At 25.7% G+C, this 20,374-nt stretch overlaps 5 protein-coding genes across 11 annotated transcripts; 3 read left to right on the top strand and 2 right to left on the bottom strand.

Moving 5' to 3' along the window:
* Positions 1 to 2,720: 2,720 nt before the first annotated feature.
* Positions 2,721 to 7,951, bottom strand: LOC122521299 (cyclin G). Of its 2 annotated transcripts, none has more exons than XM_043641887.1 (8): positions 7,265 to 7,951; positions 6,801 to 7,039; positions 4,699 to 4,821; positions 4,352 to 4,603; positions 3,845 to 4,261; positions 3,504 to 3,758; positions 3,179 to 3,390; positions 2,721 to 2,906 (listed from the first exon to the last, which is right to left on the bottom strand). In XM_043641887.1, exons 4-8 carry the CDS (start codon positions 4,469 to 4,471, stop codon positions 2,861 to 2,863), a joined length of 1,050 nt encoding a protein of 349 aa, XP_043497822.1. In that variant the 5' UTR covers positions 4,472 to 4,603; positions 4,699 to 4,821; positions 6,801 to 7,039; positions 7,265 to 7,951; the 3' UTR covers positions 2,721 to 2,860. The 2 variants fall into 2 exon arrangements, with proteins under 2 accessions (XP_043497822.1, XP_043497823.1); XM_043641888.1 differs by lacking the exon at positions 6,801 to 7,039 and having other exon boundaries at positions 7,265 to 7,641; positions 7,790 to 7,951.
* A 94-nt stretch (positions 7,952 to 8,045) lies between these two features.
* LOC122521297 (putative glutathione-specific gamma-glutamylcyclotransferase 2) lies at positions 8,046 to 10,098 on the bottom strand. Of its 5 annotated transcripts, XM_043641885.1 has the most exons (4): positions 9,920 to 10,007; positions 8,838 to 9,006; positions 8,602 to 8,725; positions 8,046 to 8,517 (listed from the first exon to the last, which is right to left on the bottom strand). In XM_043641885.1, the coding sequence occupies exons 1-4, from the start codon at positions 9,937 to 9,939 to the stop codon at positions 8,216 to 8,218; spliced, it is 615 nt and encodes a 204-aa protein (XP_043497820.1). In that variant the 5' UTR covers positions 9,940 to 10,007; the 3' UTR covers positions 8,046 to 8,215. The 5 variants fall into 5 exon arrangements, with proteins under 5 accessions (XP_043497820.1, XP_043497815.1, XP_043497816.1 ...); XM_043641880.1 differs by having other exon boundaries at positions 8,046 to 8,725; positions 9,920 to 10,098; XM_043641881.1 differs by lacking the exon at positions 9,920 to 10,007 and adding an exon at positions 9,082 to 9,379 and having other exon boundaries at positions 8,046 to 8,725; positions 8,838 to 9,008.
* LOC122521298 (eukaryotic translation initiation factor 4E type 3-like) lies at positions 10,001 to 12,113 on the top strand. Its single transcript, XM_043641886.1, has 6 exons — positions 10,001 to 10,152; positions 10,799 to 10,919; positions 11,104 to 11,211; positions 11,285 to 11,407; positions 11,803 to 11,902; positions 11,998 to 12,113. Exons 1-6 carry the CDS (start codon positions 10,001 to 10,003, stop codon positions 12,030 to 12,032), a joined length of 639 nt encoding a protein of 212 aa, XP_043497821.1. The 3' UTR covers positions 12,033 to 12,113.
* Positions 12,114 to 15,064: 2,951 nt separating this feature from the next.
* LOC122521296 (rhythmically expressed gene 5 protein) lies at positions 15,065 to 18,128 on the top strand. Of its 2 annotated transcripts, XM_043641879.1 has the most exons (5): positions 15,065 to 15,155; positions 15,535 to 15,584; positions 16,584 to 16,755; positions 16,863 to 16,955; positions 17,592 to 18,128. In XM_043641879.1, exons 1-5 carry the CDS (start codon positions 15,131 to 15,133, stop codon positions 17,930 to 17,932), a joined length of 681 nt encoding a protein of 226 aa, XP_043497814.1. In that variant the 5' UTR covers positions 15,065 to 15,130; the 3' UTR covers positions 17,933 to 18,128. The 2 variants fall into 2 exon arrangements, with proteins under 2 accessions (XP_043497814.1, XP_043497813.1); XM_043641878.1 differs by lacking the exon at positions 15,065 to 15,155 and having other exon boundaries at positions 15,450 to 15,584.
* A 1,022-nt stretch (positions 18,129 to 19,150) lies between these two features.
* On the top strand, positions 19,151 to 20,243 carry LOC122521293 (transcription elongation factor SPT4). The gene is made up of 4 exons (XM_043641876.1): positions 19,151 to 19,537; positions 19,629 to 19,735; positions 19,887 to 19,942; positions 20,048 to 20,243. The coding sequence occupies exons 1-4, from the start codon at positions 19,475 to 19,477 to the stop codon at positions 20,164 to 20,166; spliced, it is 345 nt and encodes a 114-aa protein (XP_043497811.1). The 5' UTR covers positions 19,151 to 19,474; the 3' UTR covers positions 20,167 to 20,243.
* Positions 20,244 to 20,374: the final 131 nt, after the last annotated feature.

The following is a 20,374-nucleotide window of genomic DNA, read 5'->3' as shown; positions in this document are numbered from 1 at the left end:
TTTATTATTTTTGTAGGAGGAATAAGCATATAACTTATTATTAAACATAAATTCAAACAATATAAATGAAAAAAAATAGATATCTGACTTTGTCCTGTTTGTTTATTCAACTAGTCATAGTTTAAAGTTCAATGAATTTTTTTTTCTTTTTTAATCAACTTTTTGCAAAACGTATCTCAAAAATGAATTCTCTTTTCGTTTTAATTCTTATATACAGAACATATTATAACAGTTAGAACTTAAGAATTTATATAAAATAATTTAAACATAGTAGATATTAATTTATTTATCATGTAAATAAAGGCAAGTTAATATATTAAAAAAATAATAATTGTTTACATAATTTTATGTTTAATTTTTATCGTTTTAATTTCTCGAGAGATATAACTCTTATTTTGTAATCCTAATATCATGATTAACTTCGAATTAGTATAAGTACTAATGTAAGTAATTTTACATGTTATATAATTATGTGTCTAGTTTTTTATTTTGTGTATATACAAAATTAAAATAATTATAATAATTATATTATAATATAATAATTAATATAATTATAATAATTATATTATATATCTATATAGATATACTATACTAAATAAATTTTTTTTACAAATTTTCTCTTATATTACGAAAATTTTTTATTTTTTTTTGGTATTTCTAATAATATCACAAAGTATTTATGCTATTTGTTATATATAACATATTTCATAAAAGAAACCAATATAATTGCTTATAGGTATTATTATATTTTCAATAGCAAAAATATATTATAATTATATATATTTTACATAATTCTTAAATAATATTTTTATCTTAATGTTATGATAACTAAATCTTTTTTTATTCTGAAATATTTTTCTACAACAAAATTAATGTTATTGTAAATAATTTATCAGATTCAGTAAAAAGCTAGTTCGCATTTTTTTACAAAAGACTAAAGTTTTGATTATGTAAAACGTAGGAAACAATTGTATATACCAAAACAAAACCATCAACAACAGTTAAAGTTGAATTGTATGCTAAAAAAGTATTGCTCTCGGTTTAGTCAACTTATTACCAAGAACAGCAAGCTGCCGTCAATGCGAATAGACTTTTTACTCAACCTAAATACTTATATAAACTATTAATGATATTTAAGTTTTTAAATACTATTATATTAATTCATTTTTTTAAGAAATATTCATTACTAATTTAATGAAACATTTTATAGTTATGTAATAATCGTCTTAAGAAGTAATACGTGTAATAATTTCATAATTCTTTTTATATGAATGTGTACTTAATACATGCAAGAAAAATTTGTGCATTAAAGTTGTTCATTAAAATAATTATTATAAGAAATTAATTCATGTACTATATATAAGAGAATATCATATTTTGATAATAACAGAAAATATATTCTTATAAAAATATTATTCATAAAAAGTGATTATTGAGTATTAAAAGTTGTGCTTTTAATTGGTAATACATAATTATTTTCTTGTATACTTACACAAGATAAAGAGAGCATGTAATAAATATTGATAAAGAATTTTCATTAGAAACATATAAAAAGTTATAAATATAAATCCCAAGTTAATTATAAATATAAATATAATCCAAAGTTAGTTATAAATATAAATCCCAGATTTAACAAATTATAATATTTTGGAAATTTCAAATTTGTAAGTTTAAATTATTAATAAATAAAGTCAACAATATTCAATATAAATATTATATAAAATCTTTTCTCATAACACAATATTTAATAATAAAAATCTTTTTTAATGTACATGTAATTTTTTTCTACATGAATGATTTGAATTTATTTATTATGAACAGTTATAGAAATATATGAAATATAATTAATAAAAAGTAAATGCTCTCAATACTCAAGATTACATTATTAAATCAATTAAAAAATTATATTATGCACATGCATTTCTACATATATATGTGTATTTTTATCATCCAACTCAAAAACATTCGTATCATAAAAACTTTCAAGTAAAATCATTCTTCTATGTACAGACAATTTTCAGATGTATTCAATTTTTTTTTCTTTCGATATAAATAGAAAAAAATCGATTCTATTTCAATAGAACATGATCAAGTATTTTACATTCTTACAATTTTTATTTTTTTTGTTTTTTATCTTTTACAATTACTTATAGTATGATAGTAAAAGATATAATCTCTTATCATTATTATTGATGTAAACCTATCAAATATTTTATAATATCTTTTATTGTTTCATTATTTTGCAAGGACCACTCTCTTGTGTGTAATATATAATGTATAAGTGCAAGATTTATCTTATGTACTTTAACATTTTTCTTTTTCTTTTTGCTCTCCCTCTTTATTAAAATAATACTATAAATATACAATTTTAAAATATCTGTCAAAAATGTATGTTATATAAACAACATATAAATATATTATATTATATAAATTTTCATTTTATAGAAGGAGGTAAATCGATTTTTTCTCTTTGTTTGTTTTTTCTATTATATTTAATTCCTTTTCTAATATATTAAAATATTTACAACAAATAATTTTGGTTCGCATAATAAAAATAAAAATTATAATATTTTCCCCTAATTCATAAATTTTGTATTTTCATTTAGAAAATAGACCTTAGAAAAATTCAAAAATAAATAAAAAATAAAAACAACGAACAATTATACACGTGTGTCATGCCCTTTCAAATAACACGATAAGATACTGACTTACATTGAATGATTTTCCATTTCCAAGAAACGCACAAGGTCTATATCATTTCTATTATTAAATATTATGTTGGAAAATGCTATTTTAAATCCTAATTCGTCCAGATACGATAGATCTTTCTTGCTTATTATTCCCTTATAAGCAAGATATATTAACGCCTCTTGTTTCCATGACGACGAGAGAACTTACGGTTTTTTCTAAAATAGGTTAACAAAGATCTTAGTTATGCATAATAAAAATTATTAAACTTAATAATATATTTACCTAGATTAATAGATAATTAAAGTAATTAAAAAAATATATTTAGAGCAATTGCTTTATAAATAATCATAATATGAAGCCATAAATTGGTCATAAATTGGTTATAAATTGGAGTCCGAATATTTTTTGAGGTTACTTACATATTATTATTATATTTATCATTTATATACTTAAAATTTATTTAATTAAATAAAATGTCATAATTTACCTTATTCTACTTGGAGATGGAACTGAAGTGTGTTCAGCAATGACAGGTAAAACAGAAGTAAATTTATCAGTTGGACGCAAAAGACGTGCTGTACGTGAAGATAATTTCCATATGAGTCTTTGTCTATGTGGCGTTTGTTCTTGGGCATTGTATTTCTTTAAAACTGCATTTACAGCTTCATAAGTAGAATTATAGGTGCTACCGACTGAAATCTTTTTTTATAAAATAATATTAACATTTACTTAATAATATTACATTTACTATTTTAACATAATTTATAATCATCACATTGCTATCTATATATATTATATATATATAGTCATACCTTACATATTTGTTGTATTTCACAAGAAAACTCTATCAGTCTTAAAATTTGATCTTTTGTTACAGATGAATTCATAGTAGAAGGACCAGTATTCATAGATGTTGCAGAAGTATTAACATCTTTATTTGCATCTAATCGTTTAAGGGTTGCTTTTAAATATGTACAGATTAAGACCAAAGCTACTTCCGCTGGCCTTAAACTTGCACAATTTCCATTGCAAGCTATCATTTCTAATCTTAGAAAAAGTTCAGATTCCTATAATGCATATATATTTATATAGATATAACTCTTAGAATTTTAAAAATATTACATATATTAAAGATTATTTTAGCAATATTCACCATAAAAATATTAGCATATAAATCACCAATACCCAAATGCAATGCAAAAGTATGAAACATTGTATTGAACAAACGTAGAAAAGTTAATGATGTAACTGGCTGTATATCCGGTACCAATTCTAATTTATTACGTATTACTTCTGACATACGCTTAAGATCTCCACCAGTACACTTGCACTGAGAAATAGATACCAAATGATCAGCATCCAAAGATTGAGCCATTTGAACTGCTGCGATATGAAAAGCTGCCACACTGATGCAAGCCATATGTTTCGGTTTGGCTTTCATTTTAGTTAAAAACCGATCCATCAAATTAATAGCAAGAAAAAATACATCAGATGGTAAATCATACCATACTTTCAAACATCTTAATACATGAGCAGACCCATCCCGTGCTTCGATAGTAATCTCATCATTCTGTAGCATAGATTGATAGTATTTTATATTTCTTGCCTATATAAATATATGCGATATCTAAGATTAAGAAATAAAATGTTAATAACTTACTTGCGTTGTAGTGAGTAGTTGAAGATCAGGTTGATATTTAACCTGCAGCACCAAAGCTTCTTGCAATTGTTCAAGTAGTGGGTGGATCGCATCCGGTACAGGAAAGCCTGATATGTCCATTCTTATGTTATGTGACAAAACCGCTTGCTATGAAAACGGTGAAATTTTAGTACACAAATCAAAACGTTATTGATTGAATAACTAAAAATTCTAGTCACTCAATAAGAATGGCACAACTGGCTGGCCTTATATCTGTAAAATAAAAATATATAATATAAGTACATATATATATATATATTGTGTTAAGAATTTGAATTTTATTATAAAATAGAAGAGAGAGAATATACCTTTTTTGATATTTAAGTTTATCTCATGATATCCTTCTTTAATTTATCAGTACATAATAAGATTCAAAGAAAATTTCTTTGTGACGAATAGTGCGTTATATTTATTCTCCAAAATAAAAAACTCTGCAAGTAATCATGATTTCAAGGTTATCACAACATTCACTTATAAAAGAATCTACAAGTATGATCATTTCAGGCGTAAATAGATCTTGATTAAAATTGGAATGAAACGAGAAGTTTCGCGAAATGAAAACAAAGGAAGCAAATGGCATCACATGTTTGTAATATTTTCTCTTAATATATCTTATCTAACATTGACTAAAATTTCATTCGTACAAAAGAAAAGTTTTTATTTTGCATATACGTAATATTGCGTCGCAATTGCGCCTTACGTACCGAAATATACAATAAAAACTTAACGCGCTAGCTTCTTCACGACATTTTTCATCAATTTTTTAACGAACTATGTACATATATACGTTCATTTTGATCGTTACACTACGAACATCATTAAAAATGTTTGGATAAAATTTCATATATAAAAATATTAACGCATGAAAGATCATTTGTATGTATTGAAAAGTTATTGTTAAATTATTGAAAATACGTGTTTATGACTGTTTTTTATTTTTTGCGTTCAGGACGATTCGATTTCCATTTTTGGTATCTTCCAATGTAATATAAAATACTTTACTTTCTTACACAATATTTTTGCAAACACACCATAAGAAATCTCACATAGATATGAGCTTATAAGATAATTCATGAATAAATATCAAATCACATAACTTTGTAGAGCTACATTTCGTAATATGGAATTGGAAACTTGGTGATTATTTACGGCATTGTGAATAAAAATCTTGACTTAAACATATTTAAAAACAGTTACTTGGAAATATCCAAAAAATGGAAATTAATAACAGCTTTAATTTCTATTAAACAAACAACCTAAGAATAAGGCATGCACATTTTGCAAAAATTTTTATTAAATAAATTTTCAAAAATTCTTCTCTTCCAACTATAATTACCGGAGCTTAATCACATTAAAAATGTATGGGATAAATGAGATAAGAAAATTCAGTAAATTCCAATTGTAAATTGAAAAAAAGACTCTAAAATAAATGGGCAAATGTAACTATACAATAGTTATTTTTTAAATTATGAATAATATATCAAACAAATTAAGACATGTACTATAACAAAATGATTATACCACGAAGTATTAAAATTATTTTCTGAATATTAATTTACATTAAATAAATAATAAATGAACTTTTTGTCCAAATGATTTAGTGGGCCAAAAATATATTATTTTGTTTAATAATTTTTATCATCCAATATATATAAAAAATTTTAAAATAAATTATATATTTTTATCAAGATTAATAAATGACCTATTGCTAAAAACAATAATCAGAGTAATTGCTTTTATAAACAATCGAAATATGAAGCCATAAAGTTGGTCATACTGTAGTATCCGAATATTTTTGTGAGTCACTATATATATTCTTTCTTTTTTCATAACGACCATTACTTATACGAGTCTAATGAATTATTGTACAAAACTAAAAAGAATTCTTGAACAAAAAAAAATTAATTTAAAAATATACTTAATTTCTAATTGTATCTATATATTTTTTTTCAGATAATACAAACGATACAAAAGTTAGACAATTATTGAGTTACACACACAAGCACGCATGTATATACACATAAACACAAAATGACGCAAGTGAAATACCTATATTTGTATAAAACATAGATAAAAAATATTATTATGCTTAAATACGGGTGATAAAAAGAAAAGAAAATTAGATTAGTTATCATCCAGAAATAAGAATTTTTGAGAGAACAAATGAAAACAAGTAAAATTAAAAACAAGCACAAAATATAAAATTTCTTTCATTCCTTCTGACATATATAAACCTACATATCTAATTGTAAGTGTTACGAAATTTTTCAAAATCATTCTTGAACAATCACTATACTATTTTACCGTTTTTATTTTATATTTAAATAAATGTACTATATATATAATATCAGTAATATTACTAACTAAATTAAAATATTTCTTGAAGAAATAAACAAACAAGTTAACTTACTTGAAAAGAGAAACTAAACGAAGAGAGTATTGTTCGTATGATCTTCTTTAGAAAGAAGAAGACAAAAGCCAGGAGTATATAGTTCAAAGCGTCAATGACCAACAGCAAAACGAACTGTCAGTCGCAAATATATGTATATATATATACGTATATATTTGTGTGTATATGTGGACCCACAACGTTACACACACAACACACACTTTCGTCCAAAACTTTCGTAATCGAATCTTTTAAATCCTCTTGGTACAAATATAATATATATACATTACACACAATATAAAAAGAATTATATCCCTATTATTTTTTTATATATACATAAACGAAAATTATATATATGTGAAAGAAAAAATTGTGAAAACAATCGAATGATTCAATTGAAATACTTCTACTTTTATTTCTTTCGAAAATAGATTAACCAAATCTGACGCAATAATTCAAAAATTAAATAAGAGTAGAATACAAACCATATAAACCGTATGGTATCTAGTATCTTCTTGAAGAAATGCGTGTACAGTAGCAGAGAAAAAACAAAAATACGTTGTAAGAAAAAAGTCGATACTCTGTTGAAAATATTCTTTATATATATATATATATAGATCTTGTCTTCCTTCGAGATCGTTCACGTGTTATAAAGTTTTTTAAAGAACTTCGATTTCTATAGAAATTTCATTTCACACTTTATTTCCATCGGTCGATAACATTAAAACAAATTTCAATTATTTTTTTAATTTGATTACACAAATATAATTATATATATTCATGTATATATATATATATGAAATAAACGTTGAAGCGGTGAAAATGTGTTCGAATTCGTCACCATCGGTCACCCCGTACTTTTCTAGAAAGAGGAAAGATTCTAGTAAATTTTATACAATTCTTACTATTAATGGAACTAAGCACACGAAACCATAGACTTTGTTATTTCTCTCTCTTTTTTCTCTTACGCGTACTCTTTTTCTCACTCACTCCCTTATCAGCAATATTACCTCTTCTCTTTTAGCCACCATCACACATTATATATTTCTTTGCCCTCCCCCTCCCCCTCCCAATATCGCTCACCTCCTACGCATGTGATACAGTGACATATAACGCGAAAATATGAATTTTAAGGATGGGATTGAAAATCAAATTAAACAATGTATTCATATAGATTGAATTTATATTTTCCAAAATTGTATTTATCATGGAATGAATATTTTTTTTTATACTTTAAATATGTTTTATATATGAAATATTTTTTTATATGCAAATAATTTTTTTTATTACTATAGAACAAAATATTTCTTTATTTTGCAATAAATCTGAATGTTAAAATTTAGTTAATAAAAAATTATTATTTTTCAAATAATTTTTCTTATAGAATTAAATATACTTTGTATATTGTATATAAATAAGTTTTCTATACATTAATATTATTCGATTATTTCTTTCTCTGAATCTTTTTCCAACTTTTTCACAGCTTCTTCTAATAAAAACAGATATTCGTCGTTGGCATTTGGAATTAAGGTACGTACAACAGATGCTAATTTATAAAGATATTCTCTATTTGATCCGCTAGGACCATGTGCATTAAATATACAATTTGCTAATGTCTCCATATTTTCAACGCCTACATAATTAGGATTATCTTTGCTTCCTATGTAAATTGTCAGATAGAATGGATCTTTATCTGTAATCGGCTCTATAATTGTATTATTTGTATTTACAATATTGTCTAAGGAAGTAGAAGAAAGACTTTTATCAACATCGCTAAGACTAGCATAAGGATAAAAGAGAACGGTATTCCTTTCATAGCCACCTTTTTCTCTGAAGTCTAAATGTGCAACAACATTATCTACATTTTCACCAGATATTTTGTAAGCAAGACCCCATACTTCATCATTTGGATTGTCGGATGGAAGCAAGGTAACAACACGGCCAGGCTAAAAGTTATATATGAATATATATTATATGACTAAAAATTCAAAATAAATATTAAGAAGATAGATTTAAGAACTTTTTATTAAATAATTATATTTTTATTGTTGAACGCACCTTAGCGGGTGTTCCTCTGTGATCTGTACTTTTTTGATAAAACCGTCTCACATATCCCTTAATATAACCAATGATTCTTTTTTCATAAGGAAAATCAACTTTCCATATAAGAGATCCATAACCAAATACCCACATATTCGTTTGTTGACAAGAATTTTTATATTTGGATCTATACAAATATTCTATTTTATATTTTTAACGAATCTATTTAAACAAAAATTATTTAATTTTTAACCTAACCTATATTCAACTTCATATGTCAAAATTTAATATATACAGTTGAAGACTTCGATACATATGCGCACGTATACGCACGTTTTAAAGAACTCATACTTTCGTTTTAATTATAGGATAAGCAATCAAACTTGACAATCGTGCAAATAAAAAACCATATCTATATCTAAATACATAAACCTCTTTCCGTCACCACATTGTTCATCATTGAATAGCATATCAAGTATATGTATATATATATATATATATGTTGTACAAACTTTTCTTTTGTGACAACGTTCCCGCGCAATAGTAACTGCGCATTGTTAAAAGTATGATGTATGTGTGTTTAAATATAAATCATCAGAAAACTGTCCTTGCGTATATTCATAGTATAAAATTGAAAATATTTTATATATGTAAAAATAATTACAATTTATATGCATAATTATAAAATAAAGAAAAATGTTTTAAATTAACCATATTTTAGGTTATATCCAGGATACAATTATTTTGAAGAGTAATAGTTAAATGAAAGATATAAAACAATAAATAAGTTAATATTTATTATTAAATATTATATAATATCGTATGCGTACATATATATTTTTTAATTTTATTGTTAGTGTATATTATTTTGTTGTTTAAATAAAGTTAGAAAGATAATTAACAAGAGGTCGCTTTAAGGCTGTTTGTACAACATGATAATTATACAAATAGTTATTGTTTATCACATTTACGTCGGTGCATTAGACTATATTTTATAAACATAATTAGATCATAAATTTGCTTTCTTCTTTTGTTTTCATTTAAAATTATACAATCTTTTTTTTATTAATATCTCACTTTCTCCCTCTTTTTCTCTTTACCTTTTTTCTTCCAATCGCATATGTGGCGAGAAGTGTCATATGATTTCTGAAATAAAAACAAGTGCACATTGCGTTTCGAAAATGGCCGCGGTACAATGTGAGTCGAAAGATGACGATTCCCAATCAGACTTGTCAAAATCACCGGTATTTTCTAGCAAAACTGTTAAAGCGATAGAAGAACATGACACCACTGGATTACCGTTACAATCTTCCTGGACATTTTGGTTAGACAAGTGAGAGAACAATGATTAAGTTTTATACGCATGTACCATTTATGTGTCTCTATAGCACTTATACATCCGAAATTCTCTTTTTAAAACTTTCTCCTTTTCCTCTCTTTCTTGGCTGTTTTTTATCGTTGTTTATTTATTTTTATTTATGGACTAATGTAAACAAAATGTTTATAATAAATAAATAGATGGGATATTAAATCAACACTATATACAATTTTTAATCTGCAATTTTGGATGAAAAGTGCTATAAATCATTATATATTATCATTGTGACAATATTTGCATGCACAATTCTATATATTCGTCAAATGATCTTATGGATTTTTATTAATAATAATATTAATGCCGAAATTTGACAAAATCGTATAAGATCATATATATTTTCTGAAGCTTGCAATTAGAGAAACAATTGATACGATTTGAAAAGAATATTTATGCTCTAATATGATCAATAAATCTTGTCATTTAAATATTTTAACTTTTATTCTCTATTCACTTAATACAAATCATTTCATTGTTTACATAATTTAAAAAAAAACCGTGTTGCATTGAATAATATTTGGCTCAAAAAACATTCATTGATAACGTAATAAAATTAAACAAAAAAGTGTAAAAGAAGTGACAAAAAAATTAATGAAATTAACAGAGCTATTTCTGGTACAACCGCCGAAGAATATAAAGCCAATTTAAAGAAGATTTATACTGTGAATACTGTACAAAGCTTTTGGGCAGTCTTCAATAACATTCCAAATGCTGCTGAAATACAGGTATTATCTTTTTGACACACACGTTGTAAATAAATTTTGACTTACATTGCTATAGTAGTAAATTGAAATAATGTAATATGGAACATTATTTTTTTCTGTCATAACGATAATAAATTTTAGTACAAGAAATGATATTATTGGTTTTATTATGATAAAGAAGTATTAGGTGATATCGTATTCACAGGTTAAATATAGTTATCATCTGATGAGAGATGATAGATATCCTATATGGGAAGAACCTATCAATCAAAAAGGCGGAACATGGAGATTAAAATGTCATAAGCTTGACACTGTAAGAGATCGAACTCTTCATGATGTATTTAACTATTTTATTTGTTAACATTAAATTTTTCAATATTTTCTAGGCTAAAATTTGGCAGGAAATAGTACTTGCGGCTATTGGAGAGCAGTTTTCTGAATGCATGGCAGAAGGAGATGAGGTCTGCGGTGTTACTGTCTCTATCAGGGATAGGGAAGATTTGATACAGGTGCATTTTTTATTTTCTTTTGAATAATTATGCTAACACTTTAGAATATGCTGTACATATTCCTGTAAATCATAATAGATAAATAGATAAATCATTTATATCCATCACATAAACCTTGTAAGCCATATTTAGTAACGTAACTCCTCAGTGTTGCCTACCTCTGTCATATCTCCTTTCATTTACAGTGGTGTTATTATTCCTATTTTAGAATCCTCTGGCATCTCTCCTCCTTTCCATATTTTCCTCAGTAGTTCTATAAACTTATTCCCTAACTTTCCTCCTATGTACTTCCATGCTTCATTCGGTATTCCATCTTATTCTGCTGTCTTTATCTTCTTCAGCCTTTTTATTTGCACTTCGTAAATCATAATATTAAAAATATTATATATTTTCAGATTTGGAATGTAAATGCTGCCTTGGCTCCTAAAGCTACGATTTTACAAAGGGTTCATGTACTTCTACCAGAAGTAAATTTTCTTACTGAGTTTTATAAGGGTAATATTTTTTAATAAATTTTTCTTTCTTTTCTTTTTTTCCATTATTTATTACTAAACATTAATTTTTTCCATAAATATATATAATTATTTCAGCTCATCAATCCCATCATGCGTATGGTCGATGCTAATATGCATACAACATAAAAAAGAAAAAAACTGTTCAGTTAAATATATAATTTTATTTGAAAGAAATATAATAATATTATAATAAATAAATAATATTAATAATATAAAATAATAATAATCATAATAATAAAGTGAAACGAAATATGGATTTGAAAAAAAGAAAAGAATAAGAACACTGCACAGAATAAGCCATCTAATGTACATGGCAAAATTATACAGAAAAATCCGAAACCAAAGAGAAAGATTGATAAAAATCACAGAACCAAATAAGCACATTCGGCATAATTAAATGAGCTGAAACAGACAATAAAGGATTAAATAGGACTACACGAACAATGCTTAACAAAAATAGAATGCACCACCTAAAAGCAGTGATTAAAAGAATAACGTTGTCCAGAAAAACAGGAAGATAAGGTTAATAGCATAATAAAATTACATAACACAAAGTCAAAAATCTTTTGACACACTTTGACAATAAAAATTACACAACGCAGTAATCAAAACTTCATACCTCATAACATATATATCCCATATGATACAAACATAAAAACAAAAGAAAAATAAATTACTAATAAGGTACACCCCATTAGCAATAGAAATAAAAGATATATGGAAACAACAAGACGTAAAAATAGTGCCAATAGTCATATTAGCAATGGTAATCACACTGAAAACGCTCGGATAAAACCTAGCAAACATAGGAATCGATCCACAAATACGGAATAAAATCGGATGAACCGAATCGTCGGAAAAAAGTAATATGAAATATAAATAAATAAAATTCTATCATTGTTTTCCGTAATTGTAAAGTCAAAACAAAATATTTTACTGAATCTTTTTAATTTCAATATTTATAAATTATCACGCCTACATATAAGTAATTGTTTTACATTGCTTCTATCATACAGTGTTTGTTAAATTCAAACATAATTGTTATATTCGCTTTTTTACATGCACAATAACAAAAAATATATATTTTTATATATCTGTAATTAATCTAATTATGTGTGTATATATTCATATATATAGAAAGAGAGAATACATGACCATTGTCATTATTCGAGAATGAACTATAATTGTTTATATATACAAGACAAAAAATGTATATATATATATATATATTTATAAATGCAAATAATGTTTTTCTTTTTAATTAAAATTTTTTATAACACAAAATATACTCGATTCATATACAACAGGTAACACCATCAATTTATGTGATATTGGTAATCAAAAGTGTTATTTCCCCTGACGTCAACAGCGAAATCTTTTAAAATGAAAACACATTTTGTAGGAATTTCGAGATCATTAAATTATATCTAAATCGTTTTTAATGTATGCGTCTCGCATCCTTCAAGATTGATGTCATCGAGTCTCTACTTTCACAAAAAAAACACGATTCTAATATACAAATTTGTAATTTTAAATTCAATAGGCAAACTTATTTATACCTTTTTTTTATGAAATATAAATTTTTCTAATAATTATTTCTAGATCAAAGCAAAAACTAACATAAAACAAAATTATTTTATTAGAGATTTTACATGCCATATAAATAAAAAATAAATTCCGTTATATGTATGTTTTGGCTCACATTATTATTCAATTTACTATTCGGACCAAAACCAGCATGCAGATTTCGGATAAATATACGAAAGGTACGGATATAGGAGTCTGATAGCGGTCGTATTGGCGCCGGTAGTGAAATAACCACGTGTTTTATTTATGACACCATTAAAGATTTACTAATCCTTTAGGCATGTCTTGCACATTTATTTGGAAACCGATGACAGATATATCAGCAGGAACTATGAACCGATATTAACATTTGTTTGCATATTGATAGTCTTGATAACATTGATTTATTATTTTCTTGCTAATTATCAAAGTAAAAAAATATTAACATATTTTTTGTTCGTAAATCACAAATACTGTACATATATATTTATACATATATATTACTACATTGAACGAAAAGGTAATGACATTTTAAATAATATACTCGATCAGTAATAAGTTTTCCAAAATATTTTCTTACTTGTGTTTCAAATAAAATCCGATAAATATTAAAATATTAATAAAATAAATATATATATATATAGCTAAAAATTAGTTATAAATTATTATCAAGAGAAATTATAAATTTTTTTTTAATTTTAATACTATTGCATTAGGTCATTCTTGGGACAAAAAGTTTATTTAAAAAAATGATGGAAGATATTTACATGACACCTATATACACATATATACGTATCTATTACATATATAGATATAGTTTTGTGATAACGTCATCGAACAGTAATCTGAGACATAAAAATATGATGCTCTCACGGAAGCATCTCCGGTATTTCAAGGTATGGGAGAAACCAAAATTTTTTGACGTCTGCTATTCGATGACGAAGTCTGCTTTTTTTTCAAAACAGCCATATGCCTTATTAACATTAACACATCGAAATATTGCAGGTAAAAGTTGTTATCAATTAAAATTCCTTTCCAAGGCATATCCATAAGTATATTACAAAGATTATCTTTTCTATTTCTTTATTTGTTTAATGATTTATAATTGTCGAAAAATAACGTTACATCATAAATATATATTTATACATATAAATAAAAGTAAAAGTGAGAATTTGTCATTGTTCGTTGTATACAATTAAAATAACATATTTTTTATTTACGTTTTTACAAATGACAATGATGTATATATGTATGTAATAAATACATTATATATCTACTATAAAAAAACGTGTAAAATATATTTGTTTCAATTAATAATATATATGTCGTGTGATATGTGTATATCAATTGAGATATCTATTTAATACAAATGTTCCCCCCAAAAAGGTAGTGCAAAGTACAGCATTTCCCCCACCCCTCTACCTTCTGGGGGGGAATTCTTTGATAAAAATAAAGTACAAATATCCGGTACACATATATATATATATATATATATATATATATATGTATATGAATAATACATTGGAGAAGCGACACGATTAGCGCCAACTATTATGTAGTGGGAGAAATCGTAAGTAGCGCCACCGTTGCGTAGTAGAAGGAAGTGGGGGTACCGCGAAACACACTTGTGGTAGAACATAAAATGAAATGTTTTGAACGATTCGAAGGTAGTACTGTGTCAATCAGTTGTTGAGAACGTATATATATATATGTATATATACATAAATATATATTCGTGCAGATTAAAAATTAGCTCTCTCTTTTTCTTTTTCTTTCATCTATAACACATTACGTTTAACTAAAATATAAGTAGTGTAGTGTTTTAACAGTATATATATATATATATGAACAGATAATAAATTTTGTGATATATAATTTTTCACTTTTTCACAAATTTTCAATGATATATGTATTAATCCTCGAGTGAGATATACACATATATACACACACATTAATATATATTATATTAAACATTAAAAAAAAACAAGATGAAGATTCTAATGATTATTGCCACCATTTTTTTCATTTCTTTTATGACAATGCAAGTCATTGGATCAGCAATACCAATGTGGGAATTCCTTTCGAGAGAAGAAAAGGTGAGTAAGATAATATTCGAAGTATGTATGTAAATATATGAACGTCTTTAATCATATATAATCATTATATATATTTATTAGACTTTATAATTATATTATACGAAACAGAACACATAACTTTTCATTAGATAACAAAGAAAAATTTTGTAAATATTGAAATGAACTAATCATTTTAATTATTTTATGCTTTCACCTAGAACCTGTGATCAAGAAATATTCTTTTGTTTTTTTTTTCTTTCTTTAAAATGTAATATTTTATAAATAATAATTGAAATATGTTTATTTTATCAAGAATAGTATACGATGCGTAAATACGTGATTAACGTTCTCCAGTTGAAGTTCAAGCTTACACACTCGACCTAGTACTAAATATCTTTCTATTATAATACATATATGTATACACGTGTATATATTGTCTCGTATAATCAACACGAATCTTAAAGTTGATTGTCCTTGTATTTTCTTCAGATTTCAAGGTTTAATTTTCTACCGAGTATTCGTATAAATACCAACACACACACGCACAAAGAGAAAGAGAAAGAGAGAGTATTATAATTAAAATGTATAACATATATATATAAAGTTGTAATATATTACTAAATAATATATATATGTATATATAATTATTTTATAAATTATAATACTATATAATATATGTTTATATAAAAATTTTCAATAGGTTTTTACGTTAGGTAAATGTAAGAGAGCAATAAGACATATACTAACATTATCATTGTCTTTCCGCGCTAATTATTTTCTATTCGATTGGATTGTCACACTCATCCCCGCTTTCTCCTAATTTCCGGAATTACCGAAGGGGACAGATTAGATTCTCTAATGTGGTAAAACACATTAAAATTTAGAAAACTCGTTCGAAAAATCACATCATTTTTTGTCCCATTTACTTTCTTTTCCTCCATCATTTCTATAAATTAAAATGATTACATTTGAATTTTATTTATGTAATCTCTATATAATCGATAATTTTATAAATTGCAGATGAGCCGTTTGTATAGATTGTTTACTCAGCAAGTGGCAGAATTTTGTGCCGATTCATCGAGACCAGATTGTAGTAAGAATTTCTTAATTACCGGTATACGAAATCTTGATGATATAGACGACAATGTTCTTGATAAATTGGATCCGTATCAACGTGGTGCTAGAGAAATAAGTAAGCATACATATACTTGTATACATAATTTTATTATAGCTTATATATAATATAAAATTCTAAATATCAACTTGATTTCATACTGATTTATATTTATTGGTCCACAGTTTGGCGAGTTTTAATAGGAACAAATAGAATTTCACCTAGGACAAGTCAAGATATCAATGGAAATTACTTTCCTACAAATCTACTTTTGATAGGTACGAAAAAATCATTAGTAACTTTTTTTATGGTCTCATGATTTTATTCGAAAGATTTATTGGATGCTGCTTAAGAATTAAACGGGGTCACTTTTCTCGAAAGTAGAAAAGAGAACTCTCTTCAAACGTACACTGTAGCTTTCACATTTTCTCTGTGCTCCATATTCTATATACAAACCTACATCCCCATACTTAAGAGAGAGGGGGCTATTGTTAATTCAATTTATTTTGTCAAACGAGTATTAATATCTTGACGGATTAATTATTTCGATCAACATCTTTCTCATGTCTTGTTCTTTTTTTGTTTTCTTTGAAACAATAAGTTACAACAAGTACACTATTATTTAGGATGTCCCCACAATCGTTTTACCGAAAAAACGAAAACAAAAGAAAAAAATCAATATTAATTTATTAATAGAATTACAATATTTTGTTTTTCAATTCAAGATATAAATCATCAATTACGGTGTTATTAAAAAAGTATGATATCGCCTCATGAGATATTTGCTAACTAAAATTTTATAATTTCTTAAAAATTCGGTAAAGTGACTTTTTGGACAATATATAAAATAATAGTATATAAAATATTAAAGTCATCCTATGTCAAATGTATTATCTAATTTGTGATATTTACAGGAAACGACGATAGCGAAACAAATAGTATAACAGAGGAAAGCATGCCAACGAATGATTACATTCCCGTTGGTCCGTATTTGATTGGACCAATGGTAACTCGTGTTTATCCGGATGGACGTCCAGTTCCAGATGATCATAAGAGATTTCAACCAAGGGATGATGATATTGACGAAATAAAATACACTGTGGTATTACCTTCGATAAGTGATATCGAGACAAAGTTTGATAGAACCGGTTATAGAAATAAAGTTCTTAATAATGATAGAAAAGATATCTCTTCATCGAGATACATAACACTTAGGCGAATATCAATCGAAGATCGTGACGGAGATTATCATTGAATGAATATTATCGAATCCTTCAAGTATTAACATATTTGAGACAAAAAAGAAATTACAACTTGCATTTCTGTTTCTATATGTGAGGAAAGAAGATCGCTTCGTTCATGTTAGAGAGAGAACGAAGACTGATTTGATTGTCGAATTTTTGAAAATTAAAGTGTATTTATGTGGATGAACATCAAAGGGAGGAGAAAAAGTTATGAATAATTGAAAGATCGAAGTAGTAATACTTTTGGGACATTGTTAAAACAAAGAGTATGAAATCCCACCGTTACCAGCCAATTGTGAAAAAGAATTTTGTTTCTTTTTTATATATCTTTTCTATTATCATTCATTTTTTTGTTATCTAATATTATATTTTGATTTTTATATTATAAATGTAATGTCATCAAAAAGTACGTATAGTAATGGATTAATTTGATGATGATTTATAAATCATCGAATCTTGTTTGTTTTGTATGATTAGGGATACCCATAAGTAATATCATATTTAGTAGATAATAATTCTTTTTAAATTTGAGAAATACGACATTACTTATGGGTATATACTCCCAATATTTATATATATTTATATATATACGTAAATTTTATATGATGAAATGACGAGTATCACGAACAATTTTTATACGAATGTGTTTATAAAAACGCTCTATTTATACATGTATATTTATAATATGTAAATAGGAAATGTGTAACAATAATATGTAAATAGAAAGTATATTAATTATTTCCTAAACTGTATTGGTAATATTTAAAACTAACTAGGAAAAATGGCCGAAAACCAGTACATATGGTTTTTTTACTCTACAAATAAAACGTATTTTATTTATTTTTAGTCAATCTTTTAATACAAAATTATTTGTTTTTTTCAAGATGAACTTGTTAAAATTTGATTAGGGTGCCTTGAGAAAACCTGGTATCACCAGGTATGTCGGGAAAAGAAAAAGTTTAGGAGCCACTAATCTATGAGATTGTAAAGAATTTTGTTTCTCAGAGTAAAGTCCCTGGGAAGTAATCCCTAGACATAGAGAGCGTGGGAGTCGGCAAGGAATCTATGTCGCAGAGGGATGACACTTAATGCTTTTAGATAGAAATGAATTTTGATAGCAAGTTGACTGAATTAATACTATAACTAATTATATACTAACTAAGATTTAAGTACGTGTGATTTTATAAATAAACAAATGAAACAAATAGTGCCACTAGAGAGCACTAGTGTTCTCTAGTGTTTCTAGAAACACTAGTACTCTCTAGTGGCAATAAAAATCATCCTCTCATAGTGTATATACGTAACACATTTATAACACTGCGATTGTCCTCCTTGTATATGGGCTTCGTGTTTTTTGATGATATGTAGTGAGATCATTTGGGACGCTTTCTTCAGTCATTCCGTGTGCGTTAAGTGTGCGCGTACTTTACTGAATGATTCACGGACAAATATACGCTAACCTATATAAAAGGACGTGAATCTTAAACATAACCTATAAGTTATCCAAAAGTTAGTAAACATTTTTACAAAAAAGTGGATAATTTTATTATACTATGGAAACGGTGCCAAAAGATTTACGTGGTCTCAGAGCATGTTTAGTATGCTCCCTAATCAAGGTATGTTATTTTTATAGAATAAGTTTTAAAATATATTCAACAGATGTTTTTTATCAGTTATATTTAATACTTTTTTCTTTATTTATATTAGACTTTCGATCAGTTCGAATTCGATGGCTGCGATAATTGTGATGAATTTTTACGTATGAAAAATAACAAAGACAATGTCTTCGATTGTACAAGCTCTAACTTCGATGGGTAAGTTTTTATTTGAATATTTTTAATATTTATAATTAAAACTTTCATTTCTGGAATTCATAACAATATTTTTTTCTTTTTTAATTTATAATTATTTCATTTTGTTAAAGAATAATTGTTAATATTTATTTCAATTATTTTTATATTTTAGAATGATTGCCGCAATGAGCCCAGAAGATAGTTGGGTGTGCAAATGGCAAAGAATTAGTAAGTAATCAAATATTATCTATAGATACTTCACATTTCTTACATAGAATTTGTAAAATTTCTATGTATTTCCTCTAACAAACTCAATATGTTCTTTTTTTTCAGATCGCTTTTGTAAAGGTGTTTATGCAATATCTGTATCAGGTCGACTTCCAGCTGGTGTTATAAGGGAAATGAAGAGTAGAGGTATCGTCTATAGACCACGAGATACAAGTCAAAGATAGATATATTCTAATAATGGTATTTAATATAACTTTTTAGCTTACAAGTTTTTACAATATTTTCTTAAATATAACTATAAATATGTATATATATTAAAAAATACTATAAATACTATAATAATTAAAGGATACTTATGTACAGAATATTATAATAGACAGAGTACGCTTCTAATTTGGTTTATGTTAGATATTTTTGTTATTAAGCTAATAA

This window comes from Polistes fuscatus, unplaced genomic scaffold, assembly GCF_010416935.1.
Source record: "Polistes fuscatus isolate 324 unplaced genomic scaffold, CU_Pfus_HIC Scaffold4, whole genome shotgun sequence".
Classification (NCBI taxonomy): domain Eukaryota; kingdom Metazoa; phylum Arthropoda; class Insecta; order Hymenoptera; family Vespidae; genus Polistes; species Polistes fuscatus.
This window is presented reverse-complemented; position numbering and strand designations above follow the sequence as displayed.

Coding starts and splice junctions, on each gene's coding strand:
- LOC122521293 (XM_043641876.1), top strand. CDS start 19,475: ATGGAAACGGTGCCAAAAGATTTACGTGGTCTCAGAGCATGTTTAGTA. Junction 19,538..19,628: donor TAGTATGCTCCCTAATCAAG/GTATGTTATTTT, acceptor TATTTATATTAG/ACTTTCGATCAGTTCGAATT. Junction 19,736..19,886: donor ACAAGCTCTAACTTCGATGG/GTAAGTTTTTAT, acceptor TTTATATTTTAG/AATGATTGCCGCAATGAGCC.
- LOC122521298 (XM_043641886.1), top strand. CDS start 10,001: ATGGCCGCGGTACAATGTGAGTCGAAAGATGACGATTCCCAATCAGAC. Junction 10,920..11,103: donor CAAATGCTGCTGAAATACAG/GTATTATCTTTT, acceptor TCGTATTCACAG/GTTAAATATAGTTATCATCT. Junction 11,212..11,284: donor AATGTCATAAGCTTGACACT/GTAAGAGATCGA, acceptor AATATTTTCTAG/GCTAAAATTTGGCAGGAAAT.
- LOC122521297 (XM_043641880.1), bottom strand. CDS start 9,939: ATGCGATTGGAAGAAAAAAG. Junction 9,007..9,919: donor ATGCGATTGGAAGAAAAAAG/GTAAAGAGAAAA, acceptor ATATTTGTATAG/ATCCAAATATAAAAATTCTT. Junction 8,726..8,837: donor ACAGAGGAACACCCGCTAAG/GTGCGTTCAACA, acceptor TATAACTTTTAG/CCTGGCCGTGTTGTTACCTT.
- LOC122521296 (XM_043641878.1), top strand. CDS start 15,477: ATGAAGATTCTAATGATTATTGCCACCATTTTTTTCATTTCTTTTATG. Junction 15,585..16,583: donor TCCTTTCGAGAGAAGAAAAG/GTGAGTAAGATA, acceptor TATAAATTGCAG/ATGAGCCGTTTGTATAGATT. Junction 16,956..17,591: donor TACAAATCTACTTTTGATAG/GTACGAAAAAAT, acceptor TGATATTTACAG/GAAACGACGATAGCGAAACA.
- LOC122521299 (XM_043641887.1), bottom strand. CDS start 4,471: ATGGACATATCAGGCTTTCCTGTACCGGATGCGATCCACCCACTACTT. Junction 4,262..4,351: donor AACTACTCACTACAACGCAA/GTAAGTTATTAA, acceptor TCTATGCTACAG/AATGATGAGATTACTATCGA. Junction 3,391..3,503: donor AAATACAACAAATATGTAAG/GTATGACTATAT, acceptor TTATAAAAAAAG/ATTTCAGTCGGTAGCACCTA.